This window comes from Leiobunum rupestre, chromosome 8 (assembly GCF_980474605.1).
Source record: "Leiobunum rupestre chromosome 8, qqLeiRupe1.1.hap1, whole genome shotgun sequence".
Classification (NCBI taxonomy): Eukaryota; Metazoa; Arthropoda; class Arachnida; order Opiliones; family Sclerosomatidae; genus Leiobunum; species Leiobunum rupestre.
Window position 1 is genome coordinate 12,188,637 of NC_143391.1, and position 24,480 is coordinate 12,213,116.

Sequence of the window (24,480 nt, forward strand, 5' to 3'; positions counted from 1 at the left end):
CCCATAATTAAATTTAAAACTTAACATACATTGCAACTTTTTTTGAAATTATATAGTTTTCGGGCAAATTTCTTCGACGTGGCCTAAGCTAAAAACCGTTAAAGTTCGAAATACTGTCTAGCAGACGAATGTTTTGGTAACTCCTAGGTTACTCTGAAGCTTTGTAGGTGGCGCTAAAAACGTTATGTCCAAGTATTTGACATACCAGGCGACAGTTGTAGCCGAGCCGCGAGGCATTGGTCGGGGGAATACAAATTTCTTCTCCAGGTACACTTGAATCCTCCTACGTACAAGAAGGGGAACCGGGAGTCCGGGAATCCACTGCTACAGGGGAGCTGATAATAGGGTTTTTTGAGCAGGTTAATAAGTGTAGTCATATGACGTAATTTTACTTCAATTCTGTCTTGACGAAAAAAAAGATTTGGAGTAAGAAGGGAGTTATTTAAAGGTTATTTATAAAAAGCTTGCCCGTCATGTTTTCGTGAAACGAAATTTAAGCAGACGACAAAGCTAGATTACTCCCTCTATATTAGGTGTTTTTTCGCCTGTTCTGGGCATAGAAATCGGATAACAAACTAGAACGCTTAATCGAATCATAGAAATCTCATAGGTAACTAGAATGCTGCCGCCGTGTAACTGGCAAATGGCCCAAACGCCGTGGCAGACGAAGCCAGATCTCAGCCAATCAGAGCTCAAAGAGCGGTTCTGCCAAGAATTTAATGTCACCGGAGAGAATGACATCACCTATCTCCCGCTATAGTAACGGAAACAAGGAGGATTATTATCCTCCTTGGCGGAACCACTCTACGGCCTCTCATTGGCTGAAGGTTCAAGGCGAACTGGCGTCAAGCTCGGCCGTAGGCGGCAGCATTCTAGTTACCTATGAGATTTCTATGAATCGAATGACTGACCAGGGAGGCTATTCTCTAATTTATCTCGATCTCACTCTCGATGTCGACTCGAAGTCGATCTCGAAGGCGATCACTTCGATCGAGAAGTCATTTCTCGATAAACGCTATTCTATACTTCATCGAAATCGACTTCGAAGTGATACATCTCGACTCTCGACAAGCGGGTTCTACATATTTCCGGTTGTAATCGCGCATAGGCTCTCTATTTTCCGACCAATAAGAATACACCATCACAAAAACAGCTGATTACAAACGCCCATGTTTTATAGTTTAGAGAAAGGATATTTATTTTCATTGTAATACTGCAGTATATATTTAAAGTCCAAATAGAGCTCGGCGAAACAGCTAAATTAACCGCTAAAGTTTTGATTAACCATAAAAATTACGATTAACTGTTTATCCATGGATATTATCCACGGCTATATAGCAATTTAACATGTAAAATAATCGGGTTTTTTTCGGATAATTTTCGTTTGTGGATAAAAATGAATAAAGTTATTATTTCTTATCCAAACGCCGAGCTCTAAGTCCAAAGGATTTATTGTTTGGTCTCTTATAACTCTTTATCTTTGAAAATTACGCCTAATATCGATTTCTAAGGCTATATTTAACAATACAAGCCGAGCTATAGCAAGCGCCATTGCTTTTTTCCCTAAGAAAGACGATTTGGGTAGTGGTAGCTTTTGGCAACACGGGAGAAGGGGGGGGAGGTAATTAAAAAGAACTACTAGCTCGATGATTGGTTGAAACCTCTGTCGAAAGCGATCTCGTAAGCTTCGGACACGACGAGATCGACTTCGAGAAGTCCATCGAATTCGAGTAGCATTTTTCGACAAATATTTTATAGAATAGCGTTTTTCGACATCTCGTGAGAGCGATTCGAGATCGAGAGAGATCTCGATCGAGAAGTGCTCACAGAATAGGGTCCAAGGTACCGATTAGATTCTTGGCTAAAACGACAGTAACGCCATCTGCGCTGCCTAAAGAGGCGCGCTCGCGCGTAACTTGGTTAAAAGTTTTCTCCCACCCCATTGAAATTAATGTAAAGTTGGCGATAATTAAACGTTAATTAACCTACCAAATGATATAAGAAATATTCCACTGACAATTTTTCCCGTTTATATGAACTTAAATGTAATATAAAATCGTCTTGAAAAATCGTTTATCGCTTTATAACATTCAAAAATAATATTTTTCCCGCACCATGTAGATAACCGAGCATTTGCTCGTCTAGGTAAAGTTTGTGTTGTCAACGCGCGTATTAGAAAGAAAAATGAGATTTTAGAAAGTAGGTTGTAATTCGGAACCATAGATATAAGAAATTTATATAAAGGTCTAGATAAATTTCGGGGCGTCTAAGCCTAACATAAAATACGGAATTGACACCTAGCAGACACCGAGGAAGGCACGTGACCAAGAGCGCGAGCTCTCTTATAGCGATTTCCACTGGGGGATTTCGGGGGCTCCGGGAGCGCTCGTGATGAGATTTCGTCCTCCACTGGGAAATCGAGAGCAGCTCGTGACGAGATCTGTGTCTTCCACTGGCAATCTCGCTCTCACAGCGAGCGCTCTGAGAGCGAAAATTTTGATCCGAGAAATTCGACGGATCAACAGATTTCGAGCGGTTTTCGTGATTTTTAAAAATGGCGGAGCTAGATAGGACAATAAATATTCGGGCTACTTATTTGTTTATAGAATCGTCTTCGGATAGTTCCGACGAAGAAATAGAGGCAATTCTTTCAAGGCCAACGCCGGAAATAGAATAAAGGCCTAAAATAATAAGATATAAAGAGGATGTGGTATATTCCCACTCCGAAAATGAAGTAAGTTCTCCTTTACGCCTAGGCTTAACCATGGATGATTAAATGGGCTGGAAAGTGGGGTTTTGAAAAACGTCATCCGTGACGTCATTAACGAAATTTGGCGCGTAGAACTACTTTTTCTCAAGTTCGCGAAGACGTAAACAGGCACCGCTGTGTTGAGATTTTTGTATGACGAAATCCAGCGTGGTCTTGGTTAGTGTTATAGCTGAGCTCGTAGGAAGTTTTCAAATTTCATTAATCTTTATTGAGATTTAGTTTAGTGAACAACAAATGTTTAACGAAAAATTCATTTGAGTGTTTCGGCCTGTTGTAAAACTCGTAAATAATAATTTTTTAAATTATTATTTACGAGTTTCATCGAATTTTGTAAAAAAACGCTAGATGAATCGAAGCCAATTTCTTAGGGCCTTGGTTTCACTGGAGCATTTTGATAAACCTTAGTACTACACCACAGTTTTTTGCCTTTTCCCACTTATCTAATTCGCCAACAAGATATATTTTCGTATCATCACGTTTCCGTTTTTTATTTGAATTAAACTCGTTCATTAACATCATTATAATTAAATAAATATTAAAATACTAGAACCAAAACCACGTCCACGAAGGCCCGAATATCTTAGTTCGCGTATGAATACCTGTCATTAGTCTCTCTCGGGTCGCTCCTCACTATTTTCAAAACATCTCCGTCAGAGCCAAATTCCTCAAGCGGGGAAAAAAGGAAATAAAGCAGGGTCCGGATTTTTTTGGAGATACCACGTCACTAGACGATTTCAAAACCCCACTTTCCAGTCCCTTTAATAAAGTGTATCGAATACAATATTATTGTCCGCCATGACTTTCCGCTTATTTCACTGGAAAATCCTCCCCCCCGAGAGTTGCTCTTAAAACGAGGTTGTATTTCACTGGGAAACTCGCTCGACCGCGATCCTTGGAAATCTCGACACGATCTGTGACGTCGAAATCGATTTCGGGGCGCTCTCGGAGCTTCCCAGTGGAAATCGCTATTAGCATTTTAGTACTAAGTGCTTGACCTTTCCGCAGGCCGTAGTCTTTAGACACCATCTGTTGGTGACTTTTACTATAATTTTTAAGCAGGAGACAATGGCTCTCGCGACGATAGCACGAGCTTTCTAACCAATAGATAGCGCTTTATAAGGATAGCCTGCAGAAATTACGCGTTTCTGCTAGCTGTCACCTCCGTATTCACTCCCTTTGAAATATTTTATCTAGACCTTTATATACGTTTCCTATATCTATGTTCGGAACAGTGTTGGAAATAAGGCGGTGGCGTCGGTCAAAGACCAGTTTATTTTGGACTATGACCAGTAAATTAAATAGAACCTGGGGGGCGATTCTGTAAATATCGAATGGGAATTCTATCTCGATACCCTATACCATGTCGAAATCGACTACGACAATTGCATTGATTTATGCTTATTCGAAATCTATACCGAATACCATTCGTCGAGATCTCGAAGTTCGAAATGTAGTTTTCGATCGAAAATTGGATTTCGAATCCTTACAGAATAGGCCCCCTGGGGGGTTCACTGGTCATAATGGCCAGTTTATTTTTAATTAAAAATATAATTCTATACCGAAAAGAGAAAATGATAAAAGCGTTGCGCTCTCAGTTTCTCACTGATAAAAGCGTTGCCCGGCCCTATTCTGTAAGCAGTTCTCGATCGAGATCTCTCTCGATCTCGAATCGTTCTCACGAGATGTCGAAAAACGCTATTCTATAAAATATTTGTCGAAAAATGCTACTCGAATTCGATGGACTTCCGAAGCTTACGAGATCGCTTTCGACAGAGGTTTCAACCAATCATCGAGCTGGTAGTTCTTTTTAACTCCCTCCCCCCACCCTTCTCCCGTGTTGCTAAAAAGCTACCACTAGTCCACTACCCAAACCGTCTTTCTTACTTTCTTAGGGAAAAAAGCAATGTCGCTTGCTATAGCTCGGCTTGAATTGTTCATGATGTGACAAAAATTCCACTATTGCCTCTTGCTGGGAAACTGAAACACGACTTTGTCTCTCCAACATTGAAAAAATTAGTTCAGCGATTAATTTATTTCTTTATAGAAGATAATTCTAAGCTAATAAAAGAAATTTCACTAAAAAAACACAACCAATTCTTTACACCAAAACTGTTTACCAAACAATAAATCCTTTGGACTTTAAATATATACTGCAGTATTACAATGAAAATAAATATCCTTTCTCTAAACTATAAAACATGTGCGTTTGTAATCAGTTGTTTTTGTGATGGTGTATTCTTATTGGTCGGAAACCTAGGAGTATGAATGTTCCACTGGAGAGGTATTGTGCCCGCCGCGCGTAAGGCAGTCTGAAACCATAGAACGTAGTACAGTATAGACCTCTATTGGTGAAAATGTGATATTTTATCCAAACATTTCGTCTGCTAGTTGTTCTTGGGCAGTGAGATCGTGCATTCGTTGAATTGTTGGGCCGGTTTGGCCCATTGATTAATGAAATAAATCACTAACACATAATAGACATTCCGGAACCCTTAGCCCGGCCACCTGAATTAAGGGCTTCAAAAGTCGCATGATGACTTAGGCCTAAGGTGGTGCCTTGGGTATTAGCCTAGCTGATTATTATTATTATTATTGTATCGCGATTCAAATTTTCGAAGTTTGAAACCCACGATCTGGCATTACTGTCTGGAAGAACTAGCAGACGAATTAAAAAAAAAATGCAGTTTCTTTAAGCGTCGTAGGATGGCGGTAAAATCTTAGGTTCTATAGTTTGAATCCCGCCGAACTGCCTTAGGTAGAACGGAGAGCTCGTTGTGGGGGAATACAATTTTCTGTTCCAGGGTACGAGTATTATATTCCTAGCGGAAACTAGAGAGCCTATGCGCGATTACAACCGGAAATATGTAGAACCCACGTGGTCTACTCGCTTGTCGAGAGTTGAGATGTATCACTTCGAAGTCGATTTCGATGAAGTATAGAATAGCGCTTATCGAGAAATGACTTCTCGATCGAAGTGATCGCCTTCGAGATCGACTTCGAGTCGACATCGAGAGTGAGATCGAGATAAATTAGAGAATAGCCTCCCTGGTTGCGCTCTCAGTTTCTCACAGCCAATGAAATTGTGGATTTTGACTCTTAAATTGAGCGTATTTCGTGGCATCTGGCAGTAATGCAATTTGACGTTATTCCACTACAATCAGTCAGATTCGTACAAAGATAATATACAGTACCCCCGCCAGGAATTTATAATACACAGGCCCGGTCTGATTTAGAGGCCCGCCATCTATATATTTTAATTTAGAAATGTCCTATTTTAAAGAATTTTTTTTTCAAATTCATCCCCTAGACAACTAATTGACTCTTAACTTTCTCTTCCCCTACTTATTTTAATTAAACTCAACTTAACAAATTATAAGTTCATTATTATATATAAGCTTAAAAAGTGTCGCAAACTCTTCGATTAGAGCTTTTACCAAATTCGTCACTCACTAAATTAGGGTTTTCTTTTAAACAATTCGACAAATCCCGATTAATGGACGACGTAGCCAGATTTGAAAGTCTAAATTATCCCATAGTTGTTCGTAGACGTGTTTCTATTCTTTTCAGGGAACTTAAACTTCTTTCTGAGATAGTGTTTGCCACAGGAATGCATGAAACAGCCTTGTAGTACTCAACAAGGTCAGGCAAGCCATCTTTCATGGTCATTAAATAGTGGAAGCAGTCGCTTACGCTGTTAAATTTTTTGGAGATAATAAGATTTCTCGCAAATTTAAAATGACTTTTTAAGGAATAAAGGTCGGAATGAAACCTATCGTATGTGTTACAATTGGTTATCATATCGATTTCGTTTAGGAAGTTCTCAGAGTTAGGGTCACACGCCATGATACCTTTATATAGACCAGAGTTAGCTAATAATCGTATTTTCATTATTAATTCGAAATAGGTGGACCTCATCTGGTCTATCAGGGTTTTTGCTTCAGTTTCCCTGGGCCCCGTTGTACTTGTTACCACAATATGTTTTAATCTCCTGTTAGGGATAAATTTATGTTTCCGTAAAGCTAATGGTTCGCTGTTACGGTCAGGTACTGCAAATAAAGACTATTCCGCGAATTTAGTAGCTTCTTCCCAAATAGAATCAAAGCGTTCAGAGTTTCTACACTCTTCTAAAGTCTTGACAGTTAAGCTTGGCAAATGGCAACGGCTTCCGTAAAAATAACTATGTAACTTTGTAAATATTTCGACAGGGAATTTGTTACACCTAATACTTCGTCTAATGCAATGACTAATTTTAAGTTATCTAATTGGGATATATACCCATGCCACTCGGCAGCCTCGTCGGGTTTTCCGTTTTCAATCACATTCTCTAAAGTTAAAACTACGGAATCGAGTCTATTTCTAAAATAGTTAATCCCCTTTTTTTGCTCCACCAACGAGTGTCGCAACTGTGTGGCATTTTAAGTATATCGTAGCCTAGATCTATTTGGGAGTTTTCAAAATATTCACTTCTAATGACCGAATTGCTTTGAAAGTTGTAAATGGCTTGAACCAAACCAAGTAATTCCCTAATTGTCGATATTTTGGAGCAACAGTCAACCAAAACTAAATTTAAGCGGTGGGCGTAGCAATGAACGTACGGACAATGGGCACCTACTGCTTCTTCTACTTTCACCCTCACTCCTTTTACGTGCCCACTCATTGCACTAGCCCCATCATAAGTCTGTGCAACACAATTCTCCAGTTTGAAACCACCCTCTTTCAAAATATTTATAACTGCCAAGCTGATACTCTCAGAATCAAACTTGTGTAAATCTGTGATTCTGACCCTAGAAATCGTTCTACGACACCTATTTCTGCTTGAGTATATCGAATACAAAACTTAACTGATCTACTCCCGCATTGTGCCGAGTTTCGTCAGCTTTTACAGAGTGGAATCCACCGGATTCATTGACCTCTTGAACAATAATTTTTCTCACTAAACTTGCCTTTGGTAGTGTACTCAGGAAATATTGATTTCGAGGATAGGTGGTTCAAAAGATAACATTTTGTGAGGGCCATTTAGGACTATTGGAAATTGAAATTGAATGGGATTACTTTTTTAGAGGGCTAGATGACCAATTTAAAAAAAAAATTGAAAATCATTTTCGGTCACATTTGGAGGACAAAGTGGGTATTTTTTTAAACTTTTAGAGGCCCCTTAAATAGACCTAAAATTTTTCAACATAGGCACGTGCCTACTTGTGCCTACTGCTGGCGGGGGCACTGATAATATAACTACGTACCCTAGATTCGAAATCTCCATAGCCCGTTTTTTATGAGGCTTTTACTGAGTTCGCGCCGGAAGTTCGGAAAAATCGGGCTCCATAGCAGGGTGGGAAATAAGGAATTTCAAGAGATAACCCAAGATTATATTACTCACCTTTAGTTTTCTTTCGTTTAGAAACATTTTTAGAGCTACAGGCATGATCCATTATTGTTTTAAAACAATATAACGCAAAAATATCTGGTATCTTGGAAATCGTAAGTCAAAAACCACGGCGCAATTTTCACTAAAACTTTACGTTTTAACTAGATGTCGGTAGCCCTGCCAGCTCCATGGAGGCCATTTTTTCCGACTTCCGCCAGGAACTCAGTCGTAAACGCGCCAGGAGCTAGATTTCGAATCTAGGGTACGTAGTTATATTATCTTTGCTCTTACTGAGTTCCCGGCGGAAGTCGGAAAAAATGGCTTCCATGGAGCTGGCAGGGCTACCGACATCTAGTTAAAACGTAAAGTTTTAGTGAAAATTGCCGAGATTTCGAATCTAGGGTACGTAGTTATATTATCTTTGATTCGTAGAACTAAATGCGAAACATCTAGATCAATCATTAAGAATATGTTTAAGAAAAAAAGCATAGAAGGCATTGCAATTTCTTTATGACTTTTAGAAACAAAAAGAAGGTAAAAAAGGAGTAAAACTGTTTTTATTCGAAGAACAAGAATATGATGAAATATTTTTTAAAGTTCCTTAAGAAATGTGATAAATATCCAAGCTTTTTGGTTTGTGATAAATAAATATCATTATAGTTCCTAACCGCTATTAACAACTCACTTTCATAGGTAAAATAAAAGGGGGGGGGGGAGAGAGGTGGGGCAGAAAAGGGTGGTCATGACCAATTATTTTATTTTTAAGTAGGGGGTATAGTGGTCACATTGACCAGTACTTTTAAAAAGCTTATTTCCAACACTGATTCGGAACGGTATTAATACTTTTCACGAATTTTGTCATCGGTGAATTATAAATATGACTTGAAATAAGTTTCAAGGTTTATTTAAAAGCTAGTTTCATAACTTTTCATCCATTGGTTCGTTCAGAATGTATCTTTAAAGTAGACAAAAATTTTAAGGCGTGGAATCTTGCCCAGTCTTAAGCCTCGGGCTTAATCTACTGCGTATTTTGAAACGGAAAAACCCGATTACTATCGTCAAAGATAATTTAAACTCGTACCCTAGATTCGAATACTGAGAGCTTTCCCATTGACGGTTTTGTTACGAAGCGTTTACCCTTTTCCGGCACGTGACCTCAGAAAAGTCGGGCTCCATCGGTTGCGGTAAGGCACAAACCATGGAGCGAATTTTTTCTGAGTTCCAGCGGGAAGTGGGTAAACGCTATCAACTAGTCAATATTTGAATAAATAATCATACTATATGTTAAACAATATTCCAACTAGTCCTGTATAAATTATCATTATAATACATCATCCCATATTCCTACTATTATGTATTATTAAACTTATTTTGGCTCTTAAAAAACAAGTCAATACCTTAATAATAAACTTTTACATATTCTTCAAGAGAAGTCACATTTGTTTTCTTTTAAAATTAATTTATTTTACTAATTTAATTTAATTAAATTTTTAAACATTAATACAAAACAAAGGCCTCTGGAAGTTACTACATAACAAAAATACAGCTGTGAGGAGAACCCGCTCGGGAGAACCAAGTGTTTACATTTTTATACAGAAAACGTCGACGGCGACTTCTGGCTCCGGAATCACCAAATTTTAATAACGTTTTTCAAAACTTTACTTTGCGTTAAAAAATCTCAAGAGGTGTTTAACTTTTTTATTATTAATTAACTTAAATATTAATAAAAAAATATTTTACAAAAAATTACACATTACGCGATAATAATTGAAATTCCAAAGTTCCGCGCAGTTCCTCCCATTCGATAACATGGCTACGAATTTTCTGAAGGGGGGGCTACACTAACGCCAAAAAATGATGTGAGACGTTTTTGAACTAATTTCCCATACGCGATTTTCGTATGATCGCCTGGGCCGCTATGAGCGCGAAGCAGATCTCGAGACGGCCGTGATTGAACCAAGGACAGTAGATACTACTGTCCTTGATTGAACATAAGTTACTTTAAAGATGTAAAAAAAACCGCGTTAATTAGCGTCGAGCTAAAGTCGGCCATTTAAGTTTAGGCGAAATAGAGTGTTAGTTCACCAGTTTGGCACCGATGGCGTAACTTTCGTTGCCAGCCAAAAGAAAAGCATGGGCCAAAAGCAGGGTTTTTTAAAAGTTCTAATCGGAACCCGCGACAAAATTTCAAAAATCGTTCTAGTTTGTTATCCGATTTCTATGGTGAACCCCCCAGATTCTATTTAATTTACTGCTCAAAATAAACTGGTCTTTGACCGACGCCACCACCTTATATCCAACATTAGGTGGTTTTTTTTTCGCTTGTCCGGGGACCAAAAGTGTAAACTTTTTACCCTAAGACGTTTTATTTGCCTGTTCTCGCGGGGTAAGATTTACCCTGTCCCGAATTTTGTTCGCTGGTTCCAGAGCTCTAAGGTTACACTTTTTACTCATCCTCGAAAGGAGGTGTAGAGGGAGTAATCTAGCTTTGTCGTCTGCTTAAATTTCGTTTTACGAAAACATGACGGGAAACTTTCTGTAAATAACCTTTAACCTTTAACTACTCCCTTCTTACTCAAACTCGTTTTTTCGTCAAGACAGAATATAAGTAAAATGACGTCATATGGCTACACTTTTCAGAGGTGGGCAAAAATAGTGAGCACTCGTTTTTGAAAATCCTGCAGTAATGAGCGAGCGCTTCAAATTCGAATTCCAGCTGCTCTTGTTCAGCGAGAGGGCTAAATTGAGCAGCCTCTGGGCGAGCGCCGAATAGTTCGTTCCGGCGTTGATGGCTGACGGCGCGCTGAGGGAGATTCCCCCCTCGACGGGTTAGTTCCCTCACTTTTAAGCGCTCACCGCGCGCTGAGCGAGATCTCCCGATCTTCGGAATAGCCCCCTCACTTTTAAGCGACGCGTTAGTACCCTCAGTAGAAAGCGCTGACGCAGCGTTGAGGGAAAATTACCGAGAGAAGGAATAGTTCGCTCAGATTTGTGCGCTAGCTACGCGCGGATTTTGATCACGGTGAGCGACGGTAAAGTTCGTTTACGCAAATCGCTCACAGCGCGGCGAGCAAAAATTTCAAAAATCAAACATTAAACTATTACTCGGCTATGGGTTTCTTATATACTTTTTTTATTAATAAAATGAAGGGTACTCTAAACGTCGGGAGTTAATGATATCTTCGATTGAATAAAATTCAAAGGTTCTTCCTAATTTATCCAACGATAAACTAGACCGCAAATATTCCGTTTAGTGTTAAAAGAGCTTTATTAAATATTAAAAGCCACAAATTATAACAATAGGCGCTAGTATACAATCTTTTGGTCTTGACAAACTTGGCAGGTGAAATGGGCTGCGCGGTACGCGTTTCTTCATTTTTAGGGGATTGTGGCTCGCGCTACTTTAATGGAAAATATTAATTAATGATCGGTACCATAAAAACAAGTGGACATTTACTAACCCCTAATCGAACTCATTTGTAAATCTCCAGAATTTAATAGACAGTTTTAGCAACTACCTACAGGGGCGGTGCCAGAAGATTCTTAGGTGTAGGCTAATAATGTTTATCATTTGTGGGCCCCCTGTTCCTCAATATTGGGCCCCTCTATGTATTGACTTAAAATTCAATTTTGCAAATTCAGGTAATTTATTTATTATTTGATATTAGTGCGGTTTTTAAAATTTTACAGTATTAACTATCATCACATATTTTATTTGAATTTAAAAATCGACTTGATGTGGCCCCGACAGATCGATTTGTGGGCCCCTATTTGAACACAAAAGTAGGTTATAGCTCTAGTTGCCTACCCCTATAACGCCGCTCCTGACTACCTACACCAGGATTTTAATCAGAGTGAACGACGACAGAGTTCGTTTACGGTAAATCGCGAAGAGCAAACATTTCAAAAATTAAACTTCACATTTGACGGTATGAATAAGTTAATAATAAGATTATTTTTAATGTATATGTAAAATATAATACAATATCTGTGCATATAACCATCTTCGATTTTGTCCATTGTTTATGACATCGACAAAAATAACCATATCATCAAATGATCAAGCTAATTGCGAAGACTCACGGTTTTTAAATAATAATTTTTTTCAGGAAAAAAGGGAGGGGTTGGAATTAATATAATGGCCAGCCTGTGCCAATATTAAAACTGTTTTAGTTCCAAATTGAGGTAACTCGATTTACGCGAATTTTCTTTTTTGCCGTTTTTCAAACTTCTTTTACACTAAAAATATAAATATTACAAATAGCGGCCAATGTATAGTTACAAAGTTATCGATTATTTTCCATTTTTAAAAAGAATTACGTTATAAATTTTTATCAAATTTAAATAATATTTTTAGATACCTGGTTTTGAAACTAATAGCGTTCTTTTCGTTTTTATTTCACACCGAATTTTAGTAATAATAAAATTGTTTGAATAATTCTAATGTCTAGTTTGTGCGTGTAACAAAAATCAACAGTGAAGAAGCTGTCAACGATCACCGTCAAGCTCAGCATGTGGGGAGTGGGGACCCGCTGGCTGCCGGTGAGTATGAACAAGGAGGGAGGGGTGGCATTACCAAGGTAACCTATTTAAAGTTACTATAGACAATAGGCTATAATCACTATGCTGTAAACATCTGTGTCGCGCGAAAGCGATCCAAATGTAACGACTGACGATTACGATAAAAATTACATCATTCTTCCGAACTTCAAAAGGGCGTTATTTTATTTCTGGGGGGGGGGGGGATTTCTATTTGAACTTGTAATAACTTACACACAAATATTTTCTTTACATTTTTCTGTTTTTATTGCTTACGATGTTACATTTTATATACAATATCGGAAATATTTCAATAATTATTTAAATCTTCGCTCTTGCTTGATACCTACAAAGATTCTCAAAAACATTGTGTGGAGCGTGTCATTTTCGCCTAATTTGGTTTGACAACAATGAAACGAAACCGAAATTAGTTACCGCCATACGCCAAACGAGGAGGCAATGAACACCGCTAATGCCCCACAATGGAACATTTTGAAAAAAAGGATCCGCCGTGGAACTTCGGATGTCATTAGAAAGTGTTCATCTTGTAAAATACGGAAGCGAACTTAAAGCCTGAAACTGAATAAAAAAACTCAAGCCACAGTCGAAGTACTATAACTCCAAAACTATGGACTCGAAAAAATTAAACTTCGGAGGCGAGAAAAATTATGAACAGCTAAAGCAAAAAACACGAAAAAATTAAACTAAGGAAGGACCGAAATACGAATCGAAAGACGCAGACTTGAGAAAAGTCGACAAGAAACTGTAACGAAATGAGAAAGGAACCTACTATTTATACTATTATTGTAGAAAGGATTACGAAGCGAGGTATAAGTATAGGAAACTTCGAAATTGCCCTAGCATTGGCTATCTTAAACGGCTAAGACCCAAGGGAGGGGCGACTCATTGGCGTCAGTTCGGAATTCTGGCGTTGACCCCGTCATATGACGTTAAGAAGTACACGCTATTGTTGAAATTGAAAACTGCGAGAATGAAGAAAATGGGTTCGATGCTAAATAGAAAAAAACCTCCATCGACTGTCCCCCTATTTTAATATTTTTGTCAGGTGCAGTAACGAGTAAGTGGCGCCCTTGCTGTCTGGAATGGGCAGTGTTGAAAAAAAAAGCCCAAAGTGGGAAAAAAGGTTTGCAGAGCCAAATAGGATTTTATGAATCGGGCCAAGCCGCCAATTCAATGCTTTTGAATTAACTAATATTATTCTAATGTCTGAATATGTCGGCTATAGATTCCAAGGTTCAATAATATCTAATCGGCCCGATTAGTCGCAACTTAGTAAATAGTAACACAGAATAAATAAACATTGTAAATAAATGTAGTAAAAATAGCTAATAATACCATTAGTTAATAATATTGTTACATAAGTATGACACGTCTTATTCTTTATATGCAAAACGTTTACTGATAACTAGCCACAAGAGACACTCTATATAGAGGGCTTCTCGTGTATGACGTGCCCTTTATCAGCATCTCGCTAGGGGTGATTTTTTACCGTGATGACGTCACTCTGTAAATAGGTTTTAGTGAATTATTTCCATTAAATTATGGATTTATGATATTACGTAGTATTTTTATTTTTATTGATTAACGTTTTCATGTTAGTCTATCCGTAGTCCAGAAAAATATACTTTGGAGCTAACGTTCCGTAGACGCGGCCCGAATATACATGGTTTTCTCCGTTTTAATATATGGTATTTTATTATAGAATACTTATTTCGGTTTCAGAAGGGCTAGTTTTGATCTAGTCTATGAAGCTATACGACTCATTTTTAGGGGGAGTTCAGTTTAGCGAAAAGTATATTTATATATGTATATTATAAGTCAAGCCTAAATTAGCGAGTGAATGCCTATTTCGGGGAAATATTTGGTTAGTAATGTCCCGCTGCGACGAAGAGACGTTTCCTATGAGTGGTCAACCTTTCCCTTTTCGTTAAGATGCCGAAAGAGACGCCTTCGTGTCTGGACTCCACCTGCGGGTCCCAAAATTGAAACGATTGGGATAGTTTGGAAAGGGGTTGAGGTTCCACCCCCCCCCCCCCTCTTTTCAAGCTTCAAGTTGAAAGCCGATCGCTAAAACGTAAATACAGCAAATTAGTTTTACCTATAGTTATTATTATTGTTACTAATTATTGATAATTTTTGTTTTTTTATTTCTTAGGACGATTTACAGAAAAATATTTTGATATTTTCTGTAACGAACAAGAACTCGACCAAAGGCCAGATGAGCTGATGAATGCCAAGTTAAAGAACGGGGCAATGGAATTTGAACTCCAGTTGTATAAGGAGCAGTTGGACAATGCCAACAAAGCCCCCGAAGTGGCTGTAGCTGGTTGTTCTTGCGTAAAGGTCTCAAAAATTCAAAAACCAGAAGAAGCCAAATAATTGGCTAAAACCAAAACGGTCCTTTTCAGGACCACCTTCATTTGGTCTAAAGGCCATTAGGCTGTGTGATTCTAAAATGCTGAACTATTGAAACTAAAATATATTCGCTGTTTTAATTGTTCCGTATTTTACAAGATGAACACTTTCTAATGACATCCGAAGTTCCACGGTGGATCCTTTTTTTCAAAATGTTCCATTGTGGGGCATTAGCGGTGTTCATTGCCTCCTCGTTTGGCGTATGGCGGTAACTAATTTTGGTTTCGTTTCATTGTTGTCAAACCAAATTAGGCGAAAATGACACGCTCCACACAATGTTTTTGAGAATCTTTGTAGGTATCAAGCAAGAGCGAAGATTTAAATAATTATTGAAATATTTCCGATATTGTATATAAAATGTAACATCGTAAGCAATAAAAACAGAAAAATGTAAAGAAAATATTTGTGTGTAAGTTATTACAAGTTCAAATAGAAATCCCCCCCCCCAGAAATAAAATAACGCCCTTTTGAAGTTCGGAAGAATGATGTAATTTTTATCGTAATCGTCAGTCGTTACATTTGGATCGCTTTCGCGCGACACAGATGTTTACAGCATAGTGATTATAGCCTATTGTCTATAGTAACTTTAAATAGGTTACCTTGGTAATGCCACCCCCTCCCTCCTTGTTCATACTCACCGGCAGCCAGCGGGTCCCCACTCCCCACATGCTGAGCTTGACGGTGATCGTTGACAGCTTCTTCACTGTTGATTTTTGTTACATTGATTTTTTAAACATTATTAGCCTACACCTAAGAATCTTCTGGCACCGCCCCTGTAGGTAGTTGCTAAAACTGTCTATTAAATTCTGGAGATTTACAAATGAGTTGGATTAGGGGTTAGTAAATGTCCACTTGTTTTTATGGTACCGATCATTAATTAATATTTTCCATTAAAGTAGCGCGAGCCACAATCCCCTAAAAATGAAGAAACGCGTACCGCGCAGCCCATTTCACCTGCCAAGTTTGTCAAGACCAAAAGATTGTATACTAGCGCCTATTGTTATAATTTGTGGCTTTTAATATTTAATAAAGCTCTTTTAACACTAAACGGAATATTTGCGGTCTAGTTTATCGTTGGATAAATTAGGAAGAACCTTTGAATTTTATTCAATCGAAGATATCATTAACTCCCGACGTTTAGAGTACCCTTCATTTTATTAATAAAAAAAGTATATAAGAAACCCATAGCCGAGTAATAGTTTAATGTTTGATTTTTGAAATTTTTGCTCGCCGCGCTGTGAGCGATTTGCGTAAACGAACTTTACCGTCGCTCACCGTGATCAAAATCCGCGCGTAGCTAGCGCACAAATCTGAGCGAACTATTCCTTCTCTCGGTAATTTTCCCTCAACGCTGCGTCAGCGCTTTCTACTGAGGGTACTAACGCGTCGCTTAAAAGTGAGGGGGCTATTCCGAAGATCGGGAGATCTCGCTCAGCGCGCGGTGAGCGCTTAAAAGTGAGGGAACTAACCCGTCGAGGGGGGAATCTCCCTCAGCGCGCCGTCAGCCATCAACGCCGGAACGAACTATTCGGCGCTCGCCCAGAGGCTTCTCAATTAGAGATAGAGAAAATAAACTCGTTTGCCTTGAGTACTCGCTCACTTGAGCAAGCCGTGTTTAAAACTCTATATGCTCATTTTTCCGAACGCTCGCAATTTTTTGCCCACCTCTGACACTTTTTAACCTGCTCAAAAAACCCAGAACAGGCGAAAAAAAAACACCTACTGAGTATTCGATGACGTTTTACTACGAAAAGCCCTGGACATAGCGAAAATTCGACGAGGCACCCTGTTTTTAAGCATAGACTGAACTGAACTTCTACGTTTTTCGTGATGAATGAGCTACATAAAAACAAGCTCAGCTGCTGCAGCATGCGTAGCTTCTTTTATAGAAAGGCCTATTCAAATTTACCGCCAATTTTCAGGCATACGATAATTGTTTTCTGAAATCGATAATTTTTTTTAGCCTTGGATCTGGCAACGCTGCTTTGTAGTTGGGTGTGGATACTGACGCTAATGCTAAAAGTAATGTATTAATAAGTCATTTCAATTGTGTACTTAAATTATGGCTATTTTACAAAAATGCTGGACACCTTTCATGGTGTACTCATGGACGTCTTTAAAATTTGGTTGTTTTTATTCTGCAATGTATACAGCAGTGCGTATCTTTAATACTCCACTTTAATCAATGTAACTCCCATTTCAAATATTCAACACATCTTTACCGACAACGTTTTTTGCTCTTTAGGTAATACATCTCCTGTGCATTTGCTACTCAATTTTTGTGCTTAATGGTGGAAACTCTGATGAGTTCTTTTCTCCTTTTTTTGAATTGGAAAGATCTGGTCTTACAGCAGCTGTAACATTTAGCATTATATTTAGTTTGGTCTTCATTGCTTTCTCCGCACTTTTGGTTGTCGGTGTTAGAAGGGTAAACATCTGTAAATAAAAATCTGATGATGGTGAATAGCTAATTCATTTGGTATTACAGGATAATAGGGGCTTACTTTTACCATGGATGATTGCCACAACATTCGAAATATTGTTAGCCATATGTTTTGGTCTTTGGCTTATTTATCGTTACTACCGCAATGTATGTTTTAAAAGAATCTCAAATTTCCTTAAGCAAAAAATTTGCTCTTATATATCATAGTTCTCTTCCATAGCTTTATTCAATATTGGCAGCTATTCTTATTTGGACTTTGGATGGAATTCATGTAAATAAGTTTTAAAATTTTCTTGAAATTTTAAAACCTTAACACTTTCAATTTCAGGTTTACTGTTTATTATGCGTGATTTCTCAGTATCAAGTGATAAAAGAACTTCAGGAACCAAGTTTTATCATTCTTTACCCAGATTACCCATATTAAGTATAGATATTTTCATTCTCTCACATTCCATCATCAACCTACATTCCATGAACAACCCAGAATCTCTAGATATTTTTTAAACACCCTTAGTCTAGTGCAACAGTTTCAAACAACTGACTTTTTTTATTATTTTGAAAAATATTTTAAATACAATTTTAGAGAAGGAAACATAGTAGAATTTAAGGCCTATCACTTTATCATAGGTTTTGAAGCAATTACATCTATGTACAAAATGGTCCATATATTTTTATACCATTAATCTAATAAATTTTATAAAAAAATACTTTTCTTTTATTCACATATTATGTAAGAAGTTGATTTTTTTCCGTAAAGAAATCTTAAGAACTGTCTCAATTAAAAATGTAAATAAATTAGATTTATAGTGGGCAATTTTAATTTGCTTGATTAGAGTTACGGTAAATCAATTTTGTGGTTTATGCCATGAATTTCAGGTTGGTAGCTGATCAGAATTACCAAGACCCAAATATGCAGCAAGAACTATAAAGCATTAATTTAAATTAGGATTAAGAAAAGCTGTTTTATTTCAATAATTCGGGTAAAGGGAATTTTACCATATAAGCTAGTAGAAATGCCCGCGATGCTGGATTTCTTCTTAAAAATGAACCAGTTCTAATACTCAGCGAATCTATAATTCCATAGGCTCTTTTCACATTTTTTGTGACACGCCCATCAAAAGCATTTTCAACAAAATATGACCCATGATATCGGCTTTTGGCGTCTTCAACGGGTATCCCAACACTTGTATTGCTCTTATTACTTGTGTTTTGTACATCTCTCATTCTTTGCTATAAAAAATAAATAATATAAATTAATAGTCAAGGGAAAAATTGCTCCATAAAGTAATTTTAACAACCTCCATCCTCTCCAACTGCATTACTAAAGAGTTCTTTTCAGTACTCAGTGCTTCCAATACAGTTTGTTTTTGAATTAGACTTTCTGTTAAATTACGTATCCGAGATTCTAATTCAGACTGATTACTTCCACTGGTGATCTTTGCTGTTAGCTGGTGAAAAATAATATTGAAACCTAAAAAATTCTTAATTTTGAATTACTTGCATACCTGCTTTCTCAATTTCTCCACTTCCGAGTCTCTGTCTTTAATCCGTGAATGCAAATTAGTTTTGGTCCGCGTTAAATCCTCCCGTAAAAATTTCAGTTCCTAAATAAAGTAAATATGTACATGTAATATGTAAATAACAAGATGCTAAATATAATTTACTGTCAACCTCTTTCAGCTGAGCAATTTCATTTTCAAGATCTTCTCGACACTGTTTTTCAATTTGGAGATTTTCATCCAAATGTCTGACTCTTTCATTTCCTCTTTCAACTTCTTCCTGGTAGCTTTGTTCCAGATTCTGTAATTCCGATCTCAGCATCTCGCATGTTGCCTTTGATTGTATCAATTCTTCTCGCAAGGAATCATTCTCTTTGGTTAAACATTCTTCTACAGCCAGTCTATTTCCTTCACCTCCATCTGTTTGCTCATCATTTGAGACATTGTTATCCTTCAAAGTTGATATTAACTTTTCTTTGGACTAATATAAAAGTAAATTATTAAATAAATATTTCCTATATTTTTAAAACTAAGCAGTTACTTGCAAAAGCCTTTGAGCTTTTTGCCTATAATAAGCCAAGTCTTGCTTCACGGTCTCCAAAGAAGATTTACTTTGACGAAGCTGTTGATTTAAGTCCTTAACTTGGGCTAAAATAAAAATTAATGGTGAATGTGAACGTAATAAAAGTTTTATGTAGTCGCCAACCTTTTAATTCAGTCAAATTCTTTTGCGTGGAGGACAGATTTTCAGCATGCTGTTGTTTTTCTTCTTCCAACTTTGAAAAGTTTGACCTAGCTTCAATCTACAACAAAAGGTCACACTAATAAAGCTAAGTAATTAATCTCTCTAAATTATATGTACCATACAGTGGCTTTTTCACGTAAATCCTTTTCTTGTTGGAGAGCTAATTCAGTTTCTTCCAGTTTTTGTTTCAACTTAGTAATAGCATCACTATTAACTTCACTAACTGCAGTGTGTTCTTTCATTAATCTAAAAAAAGCTTAGTTATTCAATACTTGAACAAGATAAATAAAGTCAATAAAAACTTACCTATCATTATCTTCACTGTACTTTTTCAATGCCTCTTTAGTGGATTTTAAGTCAAAGTCCGCTTCTTGAAATCGTATCCGTAATACAGCCAGCTGGGAGTCTTTAGCTTCAAGAGCAGCTACGTAATCTACTTCTCTAGCTTTCAGTTCTCGAACTTCAGAAGCCAAATGGGATGGTGGTTTGACTTCAGATTGTTTAACAATTTCTTCTGTTTTTGGAATCTTATTAGGAGTGACAATAATTTCAGTGACAGATAAGTCTGTAACAGGCTCTTCAATTTTAATATCAGTATTTTCTGTTTCCTTTGCCAAATTGGCTGATATTTTATCATCTTGTTTCATTGGTATACTCTCAGCTTTTGGTATTTTGACTACAATTTGAGCTGGTTTAAGAGGCGTTTTTGATGTAGAAGGAATAACTTCTGGAGCATTCAGAAAATCGAACAGGCTTTCCTCATCATTTGAGGTTTTAGGAGGGCTTTTAGACTTTTGACTCTGAATAACCGGTTTTGAAGACTTTGGTATAGCACCAGTACTAGGTGAAACTTTTCTATCGATAGAGGTTGTAGGAACGTAAGAGGGAACTTGTTTACTATAATTAGAATTGGAGAAAGCTACATGTAGTCAACCATTATTACCCCAATACACAGCTGACATCTACAAATACCTCTGGTTTGGAGAGAGATTATCATTCGATCTAAGAGAATATTCACTTTTACCATTGATTTCATAATTAGGCTGTTGAGAAGAAGGAAGATAACTTTTCCCATCAGTTATTTGCAGAGCAACTGCAGCAGTTTTATCAACTCTATTCAACAACTCTTCCGCTTTTCCAGCAACATCCGCGAACCATGACATTTTGAAAGCAAATTACCTAAAAATACGTGAAAAAGATGAAAATGGGAAATGACTTAGAAAAATGGAAGTTCCATGATAGAAACTCGAATTAATTACGTGCACGTAATTAATCCAAGATAGAAAGGAAGACCTACCTTAAGCCAAGGCTAAAGTAAAATAAGCTACTTTGATGGTTTAACTTCCGATTTTGCACCAGTTTTAATTTCCTGTAATTCAACTAAAAAAAAAACCTGCTCAATAAGCACTTAGTAGATACATTTACCATGTAAACGGCGGTTAAAATTGTAACTCATCAAAATTCAGTCAAATCTACTTCTGCAGTAGAAACGCTTTTACAACATTGAATGATGAATGAATGAATGAATGAATGAATTTTATTTACCCATAAGATCCCTTTTAAATCAGGGAGGAGCAAAGGTACATAATGGTATTACAGAAACAACAATAAGAAACGTTGATATAATAGGTTTCGAGTTAATATAAAAAAAGGTGTTAAAAAAAACCAAAAAACTTCGGTTAAATGAACAAGTGCTATATACAAAATGGTAAACTATTACTTATAACACGGTCAGGGGGGGAGGGTTAACACTATGGCACAGGTCCGGACTGGGACCTAAAACCAGCCCGGGCATTTTAGAAACGTCGGCCCCTACTTACCACAAAAACACTACATTGTCATGCTGGCTAGATGGCCTCACGGCCCTTGGACCACACCGGCCCATCGGGCATTTGCCCGATCTGCCCTATGGCCAGTCCGGGCCTGCTATGGCATAGCCTTTCGTTTTTCACCGCGGACGGTCCACCAAAGCTTCAGAAGCGTTTTTGTATTATCGATCAGCTGGATATCTGGCTCATTATCAAACGCGAGGAGGGATTTAAGCGTTAACCGTCGATGGTCTTCCACTCTGGCGCGATCCAATTCTGGACAATCTCGGATAATGTGGAGGAGGTCTTCATTTGGCGCACCACAAAGAAGGCCAGCCGGGTTTTCTTGGAATATTTCCTGAAATCGTCGGCCAGTGGGGAGGGCTCCACAGCAGGCCTGGAAAAACCGACGGCCTCCTAGGCCATTGGAATAGAACGTTTCAGTGGCCGGAGATTCTTTGCAGGAATACAGGACTAGGCTGTGGTGTTTCTTCACCTCGGACACCCAGTCCACTTGGGCCTTCTCCAGTACACCCTTGCCAACTTTGGCGCGCCACTCTTTCTCATTCGTCGCCTCTCCTCTGTTAGAGCCCTGTCCGTATAACTGATCAAGATACGTCAGTCGCTTAAGCCATTTGGTGTGGGTGCCGGTGAGGCGAATGTAGTCAAAGACTTGTTTGGCCAGTCGATCTTACGACATGTAGCGAAGGCGGCCCAAATAATTTAATTTACTCTTTGCCTCACGTTCCTGAAACGAGGACCAGGACAATTCGCCTTTTACGCTAGCCTTCGGTGTTATAAAGTTACCACCAACAGCAGTTAGACCAACTCGATGTTGGGTCCGGTCAAGGTGTTTTTGGACCTCGGGGTCAATCTTGATAACTTCATTCCCATATGTCAGGGCTGGTACGCCCACGGCCTTCCAAATTGTTCGAGTAGTGGAGTAGTAAATAACAAAGTTTGTCAAGTCGTCTGTTTGGAAAGTTACGGTAGATTTCAATTTCAATGTTTTATTAAAATTATAATCGGTGGTGGCGCCATCCGCTGTTAGCGGCGGGAACTATATACTATACAAATGAATTAATAGTACTAATGTACTTTGAAAGTTATAGATGGCGCCACCCGTATAGTGATAGAGTTGACGGCTGAGTGCGCCGACACGAAATTTCAGAATTTGTTTCGCGAAACAACGACTACCGAACGCGCCTATGTCATTCTAGCAGTACTATTCCCTATTCAATGGCGAAAACCGCTCTGCGTCTAGTTATAGCTTGGTGGAATAAAACAAGTATACAGGAGTTGCTGAGAGCTGCGAAATCGGTTTCGTCAGTGACCGTGAACTCGCGCGAGACGGAGGGGTTCAAACTGGACTAGCGCCAGCTGCATACGGAATTTTGCAACTATTCTCATTTTATAGCATTGTTTTCGCGTCGTCTGGTTTGTTTTATTCCTCCAAACAAATACGACTCATTTTGAAAAAAGGAGAAAAGAATTTAGAAATGTTTCAAAACAAAGCAGACGACGCGAAAACAATGCTATAAAATGAGAATAGTTGTGATAAGTGTCAGCCCTAGAACCGCTCTGGAAACAAGCTACTCAATTCGCAACTAAAATCAGGCGCCCTCGTTACTGATTAGCTTTTGGTGAATGTGGCGTTAACGTGAATTACAGTTGCTTTTAATCAGTATGTGCATAAGTTACATAATATACATAAGTATGACACTGAATGATATCGGTTAATGACATTCTCTCACAAAGTGGTTGCGTAAGCAGAGTAATCTGAGGATTTGTAAAACGAAATTCGACACTGCCTATTCAAAATGAATGCTGTAACGTTTTCCTGGTAAGAAGGCCAATACTACCCTCTGACCAGCGTAGTCGATATACTCGATAACGTTAATAGTTAGTTCTAGTGAAATTAATAGTTATTAAGGGAAATTAGAACGCAAGAGATTCAGAACTAAGATAAGATATTTAATATTTAACACACGTTAATTATTTACACACAATTAAGATTAAACCCTACTAAGCTAGGTGGCCAATTTCCCTATCATTATTATGCAGCTAACTTAAATACTAATTAAACACTTTAGATTACAATGTTAATTAAAACTAGTAAACACTAATACAATTTCGTAAACAAAAGTAACTTAATAAATGGCTCGGTGGTGACGATTAACTAAACGCACGATTTCTGGTGGTTAAATTACAACACGGGGGTACCCCACTATTTAGCACTATGCGCGGTTGGTACGGAGACGAACTCCTCAATTAAGTATGACGAACGACGAAGTTCGGTGCCAACGAATGGCTTAATGACCGCTTAATGATCCCCGAAACGATTGTACTTATCTACGTTGGCTCATTGAGTATCGGCTCCGGCGTCCAATGACGGCGAGGTCCGGTTGGTCCAGCGGAGTGTACGGACGACTTGATCGGCAGACTTCCACGGAGAGCGTATCTACATGGTACGGTCGACTGGTTTTAGCTTTGCTAAACTAAAGTTTCACGAGTCACGACTGTGACGAGCAGAGTTTCTGGCTGCTAAACGTGGCTGACCTCTGACGACGGAGTAGTTTCCTGTAGCTTGTGCAAAGTACGAGTATATTGTTTCGCGCCCTTTTATAGGAGAGCCTCAATGTTTCACCACTCTTGACCGACACTTTCATTTTAGTACGTCACTACCTTCGCGATATTTCCCTGACCTACCGAGCCATTTCTAAAAATAAATACCAAAAAACTATCTGCTGCGTTCTATTGTTGAAGCGGGGAGGGGGAATTCTCGAGTAAAAACCCAGCTGGCCAGGAGCGGATATTGGCGACCTTTCCCACATTCCTACTTTTCTTCACAACTAAATGCATATGCCTAGGCTTA

General features: G+C 38.2%; 2 protein-coding genes across 4 annotated transcripts; one reads left to right on the forward strand and one right to left on the reverse strand.

The window, feature by feature from the left end:
* The first annotated feature begins 17,106 nt into the window (after positions 1–17,106).
* On the forward strand, positions 17,107–18,234 carry LOC149932414 (uncharacterized). Its single transcript, XM_090156070.1, has 5 exons — positions 17,107–17,265; positions 17,356–17,538; positions 17,599–17,700; positions 17,774–17,824; positions 17,882–18,234. Exons 1-5 carry the CDS (start codon positions 17,173–17,175, stop codon positions 17,975–17,977), a joined length of 525 nt encoding a protein of 174 aa, XP_090012196.1. The 5' UTR covers positions 17,107–17,172; the 3' UTR covers positions 17,978–18,234.
* An 11-nt stretch (positions 18,235–18,245) lies between these two features.
* On the reverse strand, positions 18,246–21,679 carry LOC149932415 (golgin subfamily A member 5-like). Of its 3 annotated transcripts, none has more exons than XM_090156068.1 (12): positions 21,618–21,679; positions 21,095–21,177; positions 20,770–20,976; positions 20,104–20,694; positions 19,920–20,043; positions 19,759–19,855; positions 19,594–19,700; positions 19,225–19,533; positions 19,059–19,157; positions 18,852–19,001; positions 18,550–18,783; positions 18,246–18,475 (listed from the first exon to the last, which is right to left on the reverse strand). In XM_090156068.1, the coding sequence occupies exons 3-12, from the start codon at positions 20,958–20,960 to the stop codon at positions 18,389–18,391; spliced, it is 1,989 nt and encodes a 662-aa protein (XP_090012194.1). In that variant the 5' UTR covers positions 20,961–20,976; positions 21,095–21,177; positions 21,618–21,679; the 3' UTR covers positions 18,246–18,388. The 3 variants fall into 3 exon arrangements, with proteins under 3 accessions (XP_090012194.1, XP_090012193.1, XP_090012195.1); XM_090156067.1 differs by lacking the exon at positions 21,618–21,679 and adding an exon at positions 21,223–21,282 and having other exon boundaries at positions 21,095–21,166; XM_090156069.1 differs by lacking the exons at positions 21,095–21,177; positions 21,618–21,679 and having other exon boundaries at positions 20,770–21,020.
* Positions 21,680–24,480: the final 2,801 nt, after the last annotated feature.

What these genes read in the sequence shown, in the direction of transcription:
- LOC149932415 (XM_090156068.1), bottom strand. Translation starts at nt 20,960, where the DNA reads ATGTCATGGTTCGCGGATGTTGCTGGAAAAGCGGAAGAGTTGTTGAAT. An exon ending in TACAGTGAAGATAATGATAG is followed by an intron (nt 20,044 to 20,103) that starts GTAAGTTTTTAT and finishes AGCTTTTTTTAG; the next exon opens with ATTAATGAAAGAACACACTG. An exon ending in TGGAGAAATTGAGAAAGCAG is followed by an intron (nt 19,002 to 19,058) that starts GTATGCAAGTAA and finishes ATTTTTCACCAG; the next exon opens with CTAACAGCAAAGATCACCAG.
- LOC149932414 (XM_090156070.1), top strand. Translation starts at nt 17,173, where the DNA reads ATGGCTATTTTACAAAAATGCTGGACACCTTTCATGGTGTACTCATGG. An exon ending in ATTCTGCAATGTATACAGCA is followed by an intron (nt 17,266 to 17,355) that starts GTGCGTATCTTT and finishes TTTGCTCTTTAG; the next exon opens with GTAATACATCTCCTGTGCAT. An exon ending in GGACTTTGGATGGAATTCAT is followed by an intron (nt 17,825 to 17,881) that starts GTAAATAAGTTT and finishes TTTCAATTTCAG; the next exon opens with GTTTACTGTTTATTATGCGT.